Source organism: Arachis duranensis, chromosome 6 (assembly GCF_000817695.3).
Source record: "Arachis duranensis cultivar V14167 chromosome 6, aradu.V14167.gnm2.J7QH, whole genome shotgun sequence".
Lineage (NCBI taxonomy): Eukaryota > Viridiplantae > Streptophyta > Magnoliopsida > Fabales > Fabaceae > Arachis > Arachis duranensis.
In genome coordinates this window covers 99,835,879-99,853,356 of record NC_029777.3, presented here as the reverse complement: position 1 = coordinate 99,853,356, position 17,478 = coordinate 99,835,879, and the positions used below count along the sequence as shown (strand labels likewise).

At 37.8% G+C, this 17,478-nt stretch overlaps 1 protein-coding gene and 1 non-coding gene across 2 annotated transcripts; both read left to right on the top strand.

Annotated features, from left to right (window-relative positions):
* Positions 1–369: 369 nt before the first annotated feature.
* Positions 370–473, top strand: LOC127740453 (small nucleolar RNA R71). Its single transcript, XR_008001129.1, has one exon. It is a non-coding gene; the product is annotated as a small nucleolar RNA R71 (small nucleolar RNA).
* Positions 474–11,760: 11,287 nt separating this feature from the next.
* Positions 11,761–13,355, top strand: LOC107495104 (hydroquinone glucosyltransferase). Its single transcript, XM_016116189.3, has one exon. The coding sequence runs from the start codon at positions 11,789–11,791 to the stop codon at positions 13,238–13,240; it is 1,452 nt and encodes a 483-aa protein (XP_015971675.1). The 5' UTR covers positions 11,761–11,788; the 3' UTR covers positions 13,241–13,355.
* The last annotated feature ends 4,123 nt before the right edge of the window (positions 13,356–17,478 follow it).

Here is a 17,478-nt window from a genome sequence, read left to right as displayed (position 1 = left end):
ATTGCAGGGTTCTCAGGATCATAAGCTTCTTCAAAAGCTGCCTCTTTAGTACTGTTGGATGCATTTTGCCATCCATTCAGACTTTGAGAGATCATGTTGACTTGCTGAGTCAACACTTTGTTCTGAGCCAATATGGCATTCAGAGCATCAATCTCAAGAACTCCCTTCCTTTGAGGCGTCCCATTATTCACGGAATTCCTCTCAGAAGTGTACATGAATTGGTTATTTGCAACCATGTCAATGAATTTTTGAGCTTCTGCAGGTGTTTTCTTTAGGTGGATGGATTCACCTGCAGAATGGTCCAATGACATTTTTGAAAACTCAGATAGACCATAATAGAATATATCTAATATGGTCCATTCTGAAAACATGTCAAATGGACACCTTTTGGTCAACTGCTTGTATCTTTCCCAAGCTTCATAGAGGGATTTACCATCTTTTTGTTTGAAGGTCTGAACATCCACTCTGAGCTTGCTCAGCTTTTGAGGAGGAAAGAATTTATCCAAGAAGGCCGTGACTAGCTTCTCCCAGGAGTCCAGGCTATCCTTAGGTTGTGAATCCAACCATATTCTAGCTCTGTCTCTTACAGCAAAAGGGAAAAGCATGAGCCTGTAGACTTCAGGATCTACTCCATTCGTCTTAACAGTCTCACAGATCTGCAAGAATTCAGTTAAAAATTGATAAGGATCTTCAGATAAAAGTCCATAGAACTTGCAGTTTTGTTGCATTAAGGCAACTAGCTGAGGTTTTAGCTCAAAATTGTTTGCTCCAATAGCTGGAATGGAGATGCTTCTTCCATCAAATTTGGACGTGGGTTTGGTAAAGTTACCAAGCATCCTTCTTGCATTATCATTATTGGGTTTGGCTGCCATCTCCTTCTCTTATTCGAAAATTTCTGAAAGGTTACCTTTAGATTGTTGTAGTTTAGCTTCTCTTAGTTTCCTCTTCAAAGTCCTTTCAGGTTCAGGATCAGCTTCAACAAGAGTGCTTTTGTCCTTGTTCCTGCTCATATGAGAGAGAAGAAAACAAGAAAAGAAGAGGAATCCTCTATGTCACAGTATAGAGATTCTTTTATGTTAGTAGAAGAAGAAAGGGGAGGAGAGTGAAGAAGAATGGGTTCAGATATTTAGACGAAGAGAGGTGAAGAGAAGTGTTAGTAAATAATTAATTAAATAGAATAAGAAAAGAGAGGGAGAATTCGAAAATAATTTTAAAAAGGTGTTAGTAATTTTTGAAAATTAGAGATAAGATAAGATTAAAATTAAAATTTAAAACAAAAAAGAATTTTTGAAAAAGAGATGAGATATTTTCGAAAATTAGAGAGTTGAAAAAGATAAGAAACAAACAAAAAGTTAGTTGGTTGATTGAAAAAGATTTGAAGTTTTTAATTTTAAAAAGATAAGAAGATAGGAAGATAGAAAAGATATTTTAAAATCAAATTTTGAAAAAGATAAGATAAAAAGATAAGATTTTTAAGAAAAAAAAAGATTTTGAAGATAAGATTTTTAAATTTTTGAAAATTTGACTTGACTTGTAAGAAATAACTAATTTTAAAAAAATTTTTGACTAAGTCAACTCAAATTTTCGAAAATTATGAGAAAAATAAGGAAAAGATATATTTTTTATTTTTAAATTTTTAATGATGAGAGAGAAAAACATAAAAATGACCCAAAACATGAAAATTTTGGATCAAAACACATGATGCATGCAAGAACACTATGAATGTCAAGATGAACACCAAGAACACTTTGAAGATCATGATGAACATCAAGAACAAATTTTGAAAAATTTTGATGCAAAGAAAACATGCAAGACACCAAACTTAGAAATCTTTAATGTATGGACTCTAACAAACAAAAAATGCATATGAAAAACAACAAACAACACAAAATAAGAAAACATCAATATCAAACAAGAAGACTTGTCAAGAACAACTTGAAGATCATGAAGAACACCATGAATGCATGAATTTTCAAAAAATGCAAGAAAAATTTTTAAAGCATGCAATTGACAACAAACTTAAAAGTTGACTCAAGACTCAAATAAGAAACACAAAATATTTTTTATTTTTATGATTTTATTATTTTTTTTGGATTTTTATTAATTTTTTTCGAAAATATTTTTGGAAAAAAATGAAAAAGAAAAGAAAAATTTTGAAAAATTTTTGAAAACTTTTTGAAAAGAAAATTACCTAATCTGAGCAACAAGATGAACCGTCAGTTGTCCATACTCGAACAATCCCCGACAACGGCGCCAAAAACTTGGTGGACGAAATTGTGATCCTCAAAGTTGGTCTCTTTGTACTTGTATGAAATTTAAATATTGGCTCTATCAAAAATACCCTAAAGAGATCATGGTATGATGAATTGGGATCTTAATAATCCCTGGTGTGATCATAACTCCGTTCAACTTAACCAGCAAGTGTACTGGGTCATCCAAGTAATACCTTACGTGAGTAAGGGTCGATCCCACAGAGATTATTGGTATGAAGCAAGCTATGGTCACCTTGTAAATCTCAGTTAGGCAGATTAAATGGTTTATGATAAGTTCGAAAATAAATAATAAACAAAAAATAAAACAGGATAGAAATACTTATGTAAATCAATAGTGGAAATTTCAGATAGGCGTATGGAGACGTTGTGCTCCTCTTGAATCTCTACTTTCTCATTACATTCATCCAATCCTTCTTACTCCTTTCCATGGCAAGCTGTATGTAGGGCATCACCGTTGTCAATGGCTACATCCCATCCTCTCAGTGAAAATGGTCCTATGCTCTGTCACAGCACGGCTAATCATCTGTCGGTTCTCAATCAGGTTGGAATAGAATCCCTTGATTCTTTTGCGTCTGTCACTAATGCCCAGCCTTCAGGAGTTTGAAGCTTGTCACAATCATTCAATACCAGAATTCTACTCGGAATACCACAGACAAGGTTAGACTTTCCGGATTCCCATGAATGCTGCCATCTATCTAGCTTATACCACGAAGATTCTGTTGGGGAATCTAAGAGATATGCGCCCGGCCTAAGGTAGAACGGAAGTGGTTGTCAGTCACACGCGTTCATAGGTGAGAATGATGATGAGTGTCATGAATCATCACATTCATCAAAGTGTTGTGCAATGTATATCTTAGAATAAGAATAAAAGAGAATTGAATAGAAAATAATAGTAATTGTATTGAAACTTGAGGTACAGCAGAGCTCCACACCCTTAATCTATGGTGTGTAGAAACTCCACCGTTGAAAATACATAAGTGAAAGGTTCAGGCATGGCTGAATGGCCAGCCGCCCATGGTCTAAGGACTAGGCGTCCTGAGATGTCTAATACACTAGTAAAAAGTTCTATTTATAATAAACTAGCTACTAGGGTTTACAAAAGTAAGTAATTGATGCATAAATCCACTTCCGGGGCCCACTTGGTGTATGTTTGGGCTGAGCTTGGTCTATCCACGAGCTGAGGCTTTTCTTGGAGTTGAACGCCAAGTTACAACGTGTTTTGGGCGTTCAACTCCGGATCATAACGTGTTTCTGGCGTTTAACTCTAGACAGCAGCATGTACTTGGCGTTCAACGCCAAGTTACATCGTCAGTTATATATTTCTAGAAAGCTCTGGATGTCTACTTTCCAACGCCGTTGAGATCGTGCCATTTGGAGTTCTGTAGCTCTAGAAAATTCATTTCGAGTGCAGGGAGGTCAGAATCCATCAACATCAGCAGTCCTTTTGTCAGCCTTTTTTCAGAGTTTTGCTCAAGTCCCTCAATTTCAGCCAGAAATTACCTGAAATTACAAAAAAACACACAAACTCATAGTAAAGTCCAGAAATGTGAATTTAACATAAAAACTAATGAAAATATCCCTAAAAGTAGCTTGAACTTACTAAAAACTACCTAAAAATAATGCCAAAAAGCGTATAAATTATCCGCTCATCAATTGCAGTAACTAAACCAAAGACCCTGGAAGAATTTCGAGAAAGGGCTGCAGGTCAGATGGAGATTGAAAAGCTCCGTAAAGCTCAGAAAACAGACAAACAACCACACAGAAGAGACGAGGAAAAAATTTTCAGACCACCAATCAACAAGGAGCCGAAGAAGCCCTTCAAACTCACACCCAAATTCAACACTTACACCAGGTTCAACACCAAATGGGAGAACATCATCAAGGAGATTCTTAACGCCAAAATAGGGAAACCACCAGCCCGTGCAGGAAGTTACCAGGATCAAAGGTTTGTGGATAGAAGCAAACATTGTACCTTTCATCAAAAGTTTAGACACACTACCGATGACTGCATCGTCGCCAAAGACCTGTTCGAACGACTGGCACGCCAAGGGCTCCTAGACAAATACGTCGAAGGACGTAAAACCAAAGCAACCAGCTCGGATATGGATGAACACCAACGAGCGCCAACAGATAAGGACAAAGGGAAACAGACAACACCCATCCCGCCAAGAGGGATCATCAACCACATATCAGGAGGCTACGCAGGTGGGGGTGAAACAACTTCAGCCAAAAAACAAAGCTACAGAGCAATGTTGGCAATCAAAGGAATAGTGCACCAAAGAAAGAAGAGGACCTAGACGTCACGATATCATTTAATCAATCAGACTTTAAGTCGGCAAGCCCTAACCTCGACGATTCGGTAGTAATCTCCATTCAAGTCGGAGAACTGTTGGTAAGAAAGACACTACTGGACCCAAGTAGTAGTGCTGATGTTTTATTTTACTCTACTTTCAAAACGATGAAGTTATCAGAAAAAATAATGTAACCTTCCTCTGGAGAGCTGATTGGGATCTCCAGAGAAAGGGTCCCCATCATGGGATACATATGGTTAAAGACAACAATGGGAGAAGACCTTATGTCAAAATCCATTGATATCCAATATTTAATAGTAGACTATTATAGCCCTTATAATATTATCATCGAAAGACCCGCCTTGAATATATTCAGGGCAGTAGTGTCTACTTTACACCTGTGTGTTAAGTTTCTTGTGCAGGAAAACAGGATAGCAACAGTGTATGCTGACCACCAAGTAGCTCGGCAATGCTATAATGCCAGTCTAAAGCAAAGCTAGACAAAACAGACAGCTCGGCCGCAAGTCCAAAAAATCCACAATACTGCCGAGATCTTAACATTAGACGAGCTTGATCCAAGAGAGGATTTCAGCGAAAGACCCTAGCCAATGGACAACCTCCACCGAATAACACTAACAGCTGATGAAAAGCAGTACACACACATCGGAGAAGCACTGAAGGGGGAAAAACAAACAAAACTCATAGAAATACTGTGACAGAATTCCAATCTGTTTGCATAGACGCCAGATGACATGCCTGGAATAAGTCCAGAAGTCATCTGCCACAAGTTAGCAATTGACAAGGCAGTCCGACCTGTGGCACAAAAGAAAAGAAATCTCGGAAAGGAGAAGAAACAAGCAGCACTAGAGGAAACCAATAAGCTCCTCAACGCAGGCTTCATCAAAGAAATTTGCTTCACTACATGGCTCTCCAACGTGGTAATGGTAAGGAAAAACTCAGGTAAATGGCGCATGTGCGTCGACTTTACAAATTTAAATAAAGCTTGCCCCAAGGATGCTTACCCATTACCCTGTATCGACAAATTAGTAGATAATGCTTTCGTTTTCAAAACCTTGAGTTTTATGGATGCATACTCTGGTTACAACCAGATCCTAATGCACCCAGAGGACCAAAGTAAAACAGCCTTTATAACAGAACATGGGAACTTTTGTTACAAGGTAATGCCTTTTGGCTTAAAGAATGCAGGGGCGATGTATCAGAGACTAATGGACAAGGTATTTGGACAACAAATAGGTCGAAACATGAAAATTTACGTAGATGACATGGTAGCAAAGACACCTGAACGAGGCGCACACTGCGACGACTTGTTAGAAGTTTTCAATCAAGTCCGAGCTTATAACATGAGGTTCAATCCAGATAAATGCGCCTTCGAAGTTCAAGGAGGAAAATTCCTCGGTTTCATGTTGACTTCACGAGGGATTAAAGCAAACCCAGAAAAGTGCAATGCAATACTGAACATGGTGAGTCCAAAGACAATAAAAGAAGTTCAACAACTCGCAGGAAGAGTCGCCGCTCTGTCATGCTTCCTACCTGCAGTGGCAAACTGATCATACCACTTCTTCCAAACATTCTCTAAAAATAAGAAATTTGCATGGACCGAGGAATGTGAAAATGCTTTTATGGAGCTCAAGCAGTTCTTAACATCACCTCCAATACTACAGAGACTAGAAACAGGTAAACCATTGAATTTATACTTATCAGTATCTAACCATGCTATAAGCTCGGTTCTAGTGATTGAAACAGGAAAAAATCAGAGCCCAGTATACTTCATTAGCAGGGTATTACAACCAACGGAGACAAGATACCGGAAAATAGAACAGCTGGCGCTAGCCCTAGTCACTACGGCAAGGAGACTAAGACACTACTTCCAAAGCCACACAATAATAGTACGCACCGACAACCTCTGAGGCAGATCTTAACAAGACCCAAGCTCACTGGACGATTAATCAAATGGTCCATCGAGCTCTCCGAGTTCGATATTCAGTACCAATCAAGGAAAATCCCGAAGTCACAAATATTAGCTGATTTCATCTCAAAAATGACTACCGAGGCACAACCCGTAGGGACGAGTTGGAGTATACATGTAGATGGAGTCTCAAACAAGGAAGGAAGTGGAGCAGGTGTACTGTTAAAAGAGGGAGACAAAGTAATAGCCGAGCAATCATTATAGTTCCACTTTACGGCAAGCAATAACCAAATGGAATATGAGGCTCTACTAGCGGGACTAACGCTCGCCCAACAGCTCAACATACCTCAAATAACGGTTTAATGTGATTCCTTACTTGTGGTACACCAAGTCAAAGGCGACTACCAGGTAAAGGATCCTTTGTTAGAGAAATATTGGCTCAAAATAAAGGATCTTATTTCAAAATTCAATAAATTTAATATTGTTCATGTAAATCGAGAACAAAACAGTAGAGCCGATGTACTATCCAAATTAGCCCAACAAGACAAACAACAAGAACACCAGCACTATCACAACTGACACTTGATAAACCAAGGTTTAAGCTAGAGACAATATTAAGTATCATGCAGGTACAGGACTAGAGAACCCCTTTTCTCAAATATATTAGTACAGGAACCATGCCAAAGGAGGAATTAAACTTATCACTCTTCCGAAGAAAGGCAAGCTTCTACACAGTAATAGGAAACACCCTGTACAGACGTGGATACTCACAACCACTCCTCAAATGCATCAGCAAGGACGAAGCCGAGGAGGTCATGGCAGAAACACATGAAGGGATCTGCGGGAACCATAGAGGAGGTCGAGCATTGGCCGCCAAAATATTACGAACAGGATACTACTGGCCAACAATCAAAAGAGACTGCATCTCAAAAGTCAAAGCATGCAACAGTTGCCAAAGGCATGCCGCAAACTCAGATGTCCCAGCCGAAAGATTCCACACCATAGAGGTAAGCTGGCCTTTCGATAGGTGGGGATTTGATATCCTCGAACCCTTCCCGAAAGCGTCAGGACAGGTAAAATTCCTTCTGGTATCGATAGATTATTTCTCTAAGTGGATAGAAGTACAACCACTAGCACACATAAAAGCACATAAGGTGAGATCTTTCCTATAGAAAAATATCATATTTAAATATGGTATACCACGAGAAATAATCTCCGATAATGGAAGACAGTTCACAGATCATAAACTTGCCTCTTTTTTAACTAACTTCAACATTAAACATCACTTTAGCTCAGTCGAGCACCCACAGACAAACGGACACGTTGAGTCCGCTAACAGAATTATTCTGCAGGGTTTAAAGAAAAAGCTCGGAGAAGCCAAAGGCGAGTGGGCCGAGCACATTCCAGAAATTCTGTGGGGCTACAACACCACACCTCAATCCGCTACAGGAGAAACTCCCTTAAGCTAGTATATGGCGCGGAAGCATTAATCCCAATAGAAGTCGGCGTGCCGACGTTAAGATCCGAGCTATACAATCAGCAAACAAACATACGAGCTAGAAAGGCCGAGTTAGACCTTATAGAAGAAGAGAGAGACATTTCAACCATAAGGCAACGAGCAATGAAAAGCTTCATAGAAAGAAGACACAACAAAAAGGTCGTTCAAAGGTTCTTTATTGAGGGAGACCTCGTACTAAGATGAACAGAGGAAGCACGAAAGCCTCCCACACACGGAAAAGTGGTAGCAAACTGGGAGGGACCACTCCGAGTAGTCAGGAACCTCATCAAAGGAGCTTACAAGTTAGAAACCCTAAAAGGAGATCAAATTCCAAGAACATGGAATGTAACCTCGTTAAAGAAATACCAATCATGATTATGTACTATGTTCTACGGATGAAGGTACTCTTTTTTCCCCTTCGAAGGTTTTTTCTCAAAAAACATGGGTTTTACTCGAAGAGGGTTTTAATGAGGTCGGACGCCACAAGTCATAATATATCAACCAATACTATTTTAGAACAATTCCAATGCTACTATATCATAGTTTGATAATTAACACATCTTATAACATAGCCGAAATGGTAGTCTTCAAAATTAAACCGAGCTTCATACTCTGAAAATAAAGCATAACCCGAGCACCACGCCCAGGAATATTCAAAAGACAGTCAAAATATATAGTCAAACATACACATCCAAGGAAAAAATGCCATACACAATTTCGAAATAACAAAACATAAACTAAAAGGCCTAGTCTGCCTTGTCACCAATGTTGGACTCCTCGCTATCATCTCCAGCAGCAGCCTCATCATCCATAAGCTGGTCATTGACAACAACCTTAGTCGCATCCAGCTTTGTAACATCAGACTCAGGGAATAACACATTCACCTGAGACACGGCTCGATCAAAGCCTTGCGCAAAGGCCTCGTAAACTTCATTCTCCAACTTCTTAATCCTCGACTCCAAACGATCATTCTCATCCTTAACAGTCTTAACTTGTTCAGCAGAAGCAAGCTGAAGACGTCTCTCCTCAACAAGCTCCATCTCCTTCAAACTCAGAGATGAAGACAACTCAGCAATGGTTTTCTCTTTCTCTTGTATAGCCGAGGATAACTCGGCAATATCCAACGTAACCTTATGCTCCTTCTCGAAAGCAAGTTCTTAGGCCCTTCCGACAGCCACAATCCGCGCACCAATCACCTACAACAAAGACAGAGAGTCAAACATCATAAATTACAAACAACAAAGCAAATTTAATTCCTCACCTGCAGGAAACGACTCGTCCCAACATGTCCGACTTCATTAATCATCTTCATATCATCAGGAAAGCAACAAAGCTCATCAACCATAACAGAAAAGGGATACAGTTTACCCCACAGAGACCGAGTATGCACGTCTCCCAGATAACCGTGCAACCTTTTTTGAGACTCATACACCAATTTCACCATCTAAAGCTCCATAGACGAATCCCCTTTCTCCAAAAAATTTTCAACAATTTTCTCTTTCACATTATCCCTTTTTCGCTTCGGCTTGTAGGTCGGATCAGGTTGAAATGCAGGACCCTTCTCGACATTCGTAGTTGATCCTTCTTTCTCCCCTTTTTTCCGCTGATTAAAAAACGACTTCAGCCCGGCAATAGTGATAGTAAGAGCCTTGTCACCTGCACAAAAACCGGCAACATGAAAACAAACCAAACGAAACACAACAACAAAGTAACAAAAACTAAATTACCTAGGTAATCCAGAACAGCTTGCCTATCGATATCCCATTTCAACAACTCAGATACGGACAACAGCCCTTTCGGGCCCAACATCTCAAACAAAAACTCCATTACAATCTGGTCATCAACCGACCTATCATCCACATCCGAAACTTGCATCGGCTCAGGACGCCACGACAAAGGGAATTTCTCCACAAGGTACTCATTTAGGTAAAACGGAAACTCCTCGGGCACGCTCCTAACCTTAACAAACATGGTCTTAAAATCTTTAAAAGAAGACTTATAAAGACCAAAGATAGCACGACGAGGATAACTACTCAGATTAACCCAGAGCCCACGACCAACCCCTTTAGCCTGGAATAACAAGAAAAAGAGCCTAAGAGACGGAGGACTACTAAGGAAATTCATAAAAATCTCAAAAGCTCTCACAAACCCCCACAAGTTAGAATGAAGCTGACTAGGAGCACAGTTCAACCAGTAAAGAACGCCACATTCAAAATCAGTAAAGGGAAGCCTAACTCCTAACTCAGTAAACAAGCAGCTATACATGTAGAAAAAGGCCCAGTCATCGCGACGGTGGAAAACACGATCACCACTATCACAGGGAAATATTTCTTTCCTAATCCCACTACCGCTACTAACCCATACGTCAGAACCCAGCACATCAACTGACTCCCTATCACTAAATTGCGAACATAACCCCTAACCTTAGCATCAACCCAGCCATAGAGGTCACCCTCACCAACACCAGCCTTTTCCTCTTCCATGCAACAAAGTAAAGAAAACCAAAATAAGAAAGAAAGAAGGAGCAGAGATGTGAATCAACACTCACTTTTTTGCTCATTTTTTTTCAAAATGTAGAATCCCAAATACAAAAAACCAAAGGTTGCAAACATGTTTATTACATAGTGACTAGAGCAGTTACATATGAAGCGTTATGTTCCAATCCGAGCCATCAAAAAAGCCCACGATCAAAACTCAACCAATCACACGGTCAGGGACACCTTGAAATTCGCAGCACAAATCAAATCAATCACTCATTAAAGCGCGAAGAACAAAGCAAGCATTAAATGCAGCAAACGTTTCAAATCCACGCATAAAACTAAGCCGAGCTTGAGGGCTGAAGGGCATAGACGCAAAAATGAATCCTTGGCCGAGGTATATGACATCACCGAAGAAAAAGCTCGCCTTTGTTCTGTCCAAACCAAGGCAAGCTTGGGGGCTATGATACGTCACCACATACCTCGGCTGCCCAAAAAGCTCAGAACATAAACAAATAAGATCGGGCCCAGTTATTTGAAAATAAGAAACGTGTTCAACAAATTTGATCACCAAAACAGAATAAGATAACCAACCTATAAACTCGGACTTATCCACAGCAAACGGGTAAAACAACGTCGATAAAGCTGAACTCATATTCTCGGCTAATGATCAGGTTCTTCTCCCAGTTTCATATTTATTTTATATACTCACTGAAACTTATTACTGACTTGAACGTCAGAATATCTTTTACAAGTATTCTCACTACGGTGTTCAGTCCTGGCCGACGTATAGCTCTCCCACTCTGACGACACCCAACCCAAAATTACTATAACTCGACTGCCCTAGTGCACGAACGTATCAGTAACTAATGCTAATTATTTATTTTTTATTCTTTTAAAAAATTTTAAATAAATAATTATTAATTAAAATTGTTTAAAATCGATTGATTAAGAATTATTTACCTATAATTTTTCATTACAAAATTGCACCATTTTAATGCAGTTCACCCACTATACTAAGCGTAAACTACACTAATACTGATTTTGTCGAGTGAATTTGAATTTCTTAATTTGTGTTCGACATCTTGCCGATTTTAGCCATGTGGGCGAAGAAAGTGGAAATGAAAATGAACTATACCTCATTTGAATAACATGATATATGGCTGTTCAATTTGACCTGTCTTATTAAATAGTAATGAAGTCAAGTCAACTTTGGCCTACCACTATCTAATGACCAGCTGAAGTCATACTCATATATATGTATGTATACATCAACTTCCCCAAAACCTAAACTAAGCAATTAAATAAAACAGATCATATCCATGGCAAAAATAACTCATATAGCAGCAATCTCAATTCCAGCGTTTAGCCATCAAGCTTCCATTCTCGAGTTTTGCAAGAGACTCGTTCATCTCCATCCCAACATCCATGTCACCTGCATCTTCCCCACCATTGATTCACCTCCTCCCGCCACCATCTCCCTCCTCCAATCTCTTCCTTCTTCCACCCCCGTTGACCACATTTTCCTCCCTCCAATCAACAAGCAAGACTTACCCCAAGATGTTCCCCCCGCCGTTCAAATCCAACTCGCAGTGTCCCAATCCATGCCTTCTTTCCGTGCCACACTGCACCAACTGCATTCAACCACTCCCTTTGTTGCTTTGGTGGCAGATACTTTCGCAAGCGAAGCTCTCCAAGTAGCAAAAGATATCAGCCTCAACCTCTCAGCTTACATTTACTTCCCTCCTTCCGCCATGACGCTTTCATTGTTCTTGCATCTGAAAACTTTGCACAACCAAGTTTCGTGTGAATACAGGGATCACAAAGAACTCATTCGTATTCCAGGTTGCATCCCGATCTACGGTCACGATCTCCCTGAGCATTTTCGTGATAGATCCAGCATCTCTTACGATCTCATTCTTAGATTGTCCAAGAGGTTGTTGTCTCTTGCTGATGGTTTCTTGGTTAACAGCTTCTCAAGGATCGAGCGAGTAACCGCCATAGCCATAGAAGAAGAACTCGGAAAGAAGAACACTCCTGTTTATCTTGTTGGGCCAATAATACAAACTGGGCCCAATAGTGACCCAAATGGGCCTGAGTGTGTGCGGTGGCTTGATAACCAAAGGCCCAATTCTGTTTTGTATGTTTCATTTGGAAGCGGAGGCACTCTGTGTCAAGAACAGGTCAATGAGATGGCTTTGGGTTTGGAGCTAAGCGGTCAAAAGTTTTTATGGGTTTTGAGAGCGCCGAGTGATTCGGCTAATGCGGCTTATCTCGGTGCTGAAAACGTTGACCCTTTGAGTTTCTTGCCACGTGGCTTTCTGGAGAGAACCAAAGGACAAGGGTTGGTTCTTGTAAATTGGGCCCCACAGACACAGATCCTTAGTCACAGTTCAACTGGTGGATTCCTTACACATTGTGGTTGGAATTCTACACTCGAGAGCATTGTGATGGGAGTGCCAATGATAACTTGGCCACTGTTTGCGGAGCAAAGAATGAATGCTGTTCTGTTAACTGAAGGCCTCAAAGTGGGTCTGAGGCCCAAGTTTAATAGCAATGGCATTGTAGAAAGAGATGAGATTGCTATGGTGGTAAAGGGTTTAATGGTTGGTGAAGAAACAAATGGGATTCGACAAAGAATTCGTGAGCTCAAAGATGCTGCGGCAGATGCATTGAAGGAAGATGGGTCATCTACAAGGGATCTTTTCCAATTCGGAACTCGGTTGGAGAACCTTAAAAGAGGTCATCAGACATTTGATGGATTAACTTCGTGAAAAAAAACTCTTAGAAGGACAATCGTAGAGTTGCTCGGTATTTTGTTTTCTGCCGGCGGCATAAGAATTTGGAGTTATTATCTATTAGTAATGGCTTTTGAAAAATGATTCTAGGAAATAAAGAGTAATCTCCAATGTTAATGCAAATTTTCATTTGTTGAGTTAAAAAAAATAAACACACATTGATAATGACCAACATGTTAATTAGGTTAATAACCCAAATAAATTTCTGATGATGTAGTTCAAATATACAGGCCCAAACTAATGAAACCTATTGCACTCAAGGCTGTTGAATGGATAATAATCCACTAACCAAGCCCAAAAACTTTCAAGCAAAAGAGAAGCTACTCGAAGTTGTGAATCAGACAAGTTGACTTCGGGTAAGCACACGAAGAAAGAGAATGAGCTTCAGTCTTCGTTCAAACACCAGAAAAAAAAAAGTTGATCAAGAAAGCAATGTCCAACCAAGTTAATAAAAAATATGTTAAATAAGTTTAGAGATTAAAAGTATTTTATTTTCATTTGCATGCAAATTAATTGCTTTACATCTGTTTTTACTCTTTACACCACCATTTTAGGTAACAAAAAAAAGTAGTGGTTGAATATTTTTTTTATTATAAATCAAAGGCTTACATTGTTTCTTAGAATTAAAGCATATTCTTAAAAGTGTAGATTTGGAACCTTACTGAGCAAGTCATTGGCTGCTGGAATCTCTTCGGTTAAGTCAAAATCAAATTTTAAATTCCTAATTTTTGGGGCTAATTGAAGAAAAAGAAGAAAAGATGACATGTGATTCAAGAACTAAGAAGTTGACTTTGAAAGAAACTCTAACCAAGACTTATTTCAAGTATAAAAAGGAAAATATTTTTCATTAGAGTTTAAAGAGAGAGAACCTGAATTGAGAAAAGAGTGAAAATTTTACAACAAAATTTGATGTCTTGGAAGCATTGCACCTACACTAAAGAGAGCACTCCACCAAGATGAAGAACAATGTTTTGTGTTCAGATGTTGGGTTCTGCATATAGAATCAAGGTTGTGAATCATCATCTCCTTCATGATTTACTGTTTGTATTTTCTATTTCAATGTATATCTTTCTTTGTGTTCTTTGTGAGGTAAAAGGCAAGAAAGTGAGACATTGTGAAAAAGTCATAGAGTTTTAAGGTAGAGTGATATGCTTGAGAGAAATGTTAAGAGTGATTTTAGATTTCTTTTGGTTGTATTCTGTTTTGTATCAAATATCTAAAAGGTATTCCATGTTAAGTTGGGTAAGCACTCAGTGTGTCTAGTTTAAGTAGGTACATAACCAAATCAAGTTTATGTTGAAGCTTAATGTGTCTCAGATAGGATTATGTTGAGTTCTAGAGAATTGGTATATGTAATACTTGAAAGCTAGTGAAAATTTAACCAACGTTGTGGTGAAGACTGTATGTAGGTTGTATTGCACAAGGTAATTGAACTATATCACCTTCTTTTATGCTCAATTCTGTTTTTCTAGTTTTATGAGACAAAACGAAATTGTTTCCTGCATCATCCGTTGCGCAAACTAAACAGAAGTCAAGTTTTAATTTCTGGTTTTAAGGCTTAATTAATCAAAGTTAAAGAAGGTTAGAGATTCAACTCCCCTTCTCTAAGTCTTCTAGAACTTTCATAATTCTAAATCAATTCACTTCTTAAAAATATTAAAAGTGATACTCTAAAAGCTCTCCATTAGAGATGCTCTAAAGTTAATAATGTAATAAAGTGAGAGATTTGTTATAATACGTTTGAGATTAACTCACATATAACTCGTCTTTTTTTTTTTTGTCATAGAACAACACTTCAGCCTTCTTCAATATGATAATGTGGATACTTATAAAAGATATATCAATACTTAAATGGTGCGGTCTATGGTAACTATGGTTGTTTGGTGGCTATAATGGCTAATTCCCTTGAACCAATTTGTAACTGACATGTGGATAATAGAACTTCGTTGACTTTTGTTTTGAGGTTCTTAATAGCGGTAAATTAAACAAGATAAATATAACTTTATTTGATTGATAGGATCCAACTCAATCCGTTGGCCCGACCCAAAACAATATATCCAACCCATATGCCGACCCGGTTCTTCTTCTTCCTTGAAATGATTCCTACGCACCACTCTATGGTTGGTGAAATTTCCTGAGGTTGTGACCGGAGCTCCGTCACATTCTGGTTCCATAACCTCCGCCATACCTTTCGAAGGGCGCTAGTACTGCGACAAAAATTTTTTAACCACCTCCGCGGTGATCGCCTCTGCACCTCTTCGTCGATTCCATCCGCCGCTGCTTGGAGCATGATCCCTAGGATTCCCCATCTAGCTTCCATCTTCTCTAACCACCATGTTTTTTTGCTGTCATAGATTCCAAGTCTCTGTTCCTTGCTTGGTGTGGCCTGGATGAAGTTATTTGTTGAACTTCGCCACCATCTCTTCCTGTTACCCCTTCTCTCTAGTTGAACGTCATCATTGCTGCTCCATGGATCTACTTTCTCCGTAATACTCTCCTCGGCTCCTCACCACTCCGATCCGTCGATTCTTTTTCCTCGCTCTTTGGAGGCCGTTTTTCAATCCTGATTCCAAAGACAATTTTACCCCCTCATACATCATCTATTTCCAATGTCATCCATGAAATAATTAAAAATGAGTTTATCGTATTTAATCTCTAAACTCAATTTAGCGCTCCATACAAAACATTCTATTTGTCAATATATCATTAGCCAGTCAATTCATAGCCACCTGTAGCCACCAAAAGCACGGCCACCAGAGATACCACCTACTTAAATTAATATATATTCAATAAAGGTATTTAAAGTTTAGAAGAAAATTGAGTTCATCTTTCTTATTTCTTTGTCTTTTTTTTAGATGTAATAATCAAAGTTCTCAAAATTAAATTGGTCATCGAAATATTTTAGTTATTAATTTATTAGTTTAAAAATTTAATTGGTTCAATCGTAATTTAACTATAATAACTAAAATACAATAAAAAATATATAAAATTATAAATAAACACACATAAATATAAATATAATTTAAAGTAAATCTTTAAAATACATAAATTCAAAGTGATAAAAATATTAACCCTAAGTAACTTATTATTATATATTTATCTTACGATAAATAGATAGTCAGACAGATACCAAGCTATCTATCTATTTTTAATACTTGAAAGTACATACTTGTCCGTTTAGAATATGCTTTGCCACATGTATATATCTTTTGAAATTAGTAACGAATAGTTCATAATTTCATGTGATTGATATAATATGTTTCATCAGGAAGAGGCATCCATCACGACAATTAGCATATGTGTAGGAATATATGCAGGAATCTAACTGTGTTCATATTTTATAATGTTTGAGTTGCCTTTAATGCTCCAATAATTACAAACGTCATTTGTCCAATTGTCATAGTCTTCTTATAATTAAGTAGATAGATGCATATACTAACAGAAAATAACTAATATAAAGGGATTAAATAAAACATTACTTATGAATTGTCACATCATTAGTTAGATGGAAGTATTTAATTAATTAAGTCAACAATCATATTTTCGCATAAACAAATTAAATGAGTTTGTGCAGAGGCCGGCCGGCAATGAATTAATTAGATAAATTAATAATTAAAGAGACTCATAGTCATTGCAAACGCATCAAGGAGAAGCACATGAAGCAACATATTGATGGAGAGAATATTATATATCATGCTACTACGCCATCCTAATGTTAGAAAGACATTACATTATGTGCATTCTCAAATAATACGAAGATAAATCAACCTGTGTTGATTAAGGAGTCAGATTAATTTTTTTAAGTTAAGATTTCTCTTTGATTTTTAAAAAATTATAATTTAATTATTTATTTTATTTTGATTAATATAGTAATATTTTTTTAAGAATTAAATTTTGTTTTTCATCTTAATAATTTTGTGTAAATAAATATTGAGAATTCAAATCTTATCTTATATATATAGTAATTTGTTGACCAACAGCAACAATTCTTTAAATAAAACTTAAATTTGCAACAAATTTATTTTTATCTTATTAGATTAAAAAATGTCGTAAAATTTTTTTATATAATATAAACCTAATAAAACACCGTTTTTGTATAAGATCCCCAATCTTAAAAAACCGGATGCATGCATCTATATATACATATAGTTAGTATCAACTAGTAGGGTTGATCCTTTTGTTAGTAATAGTAATATCAAAGATGGAATAAGTTT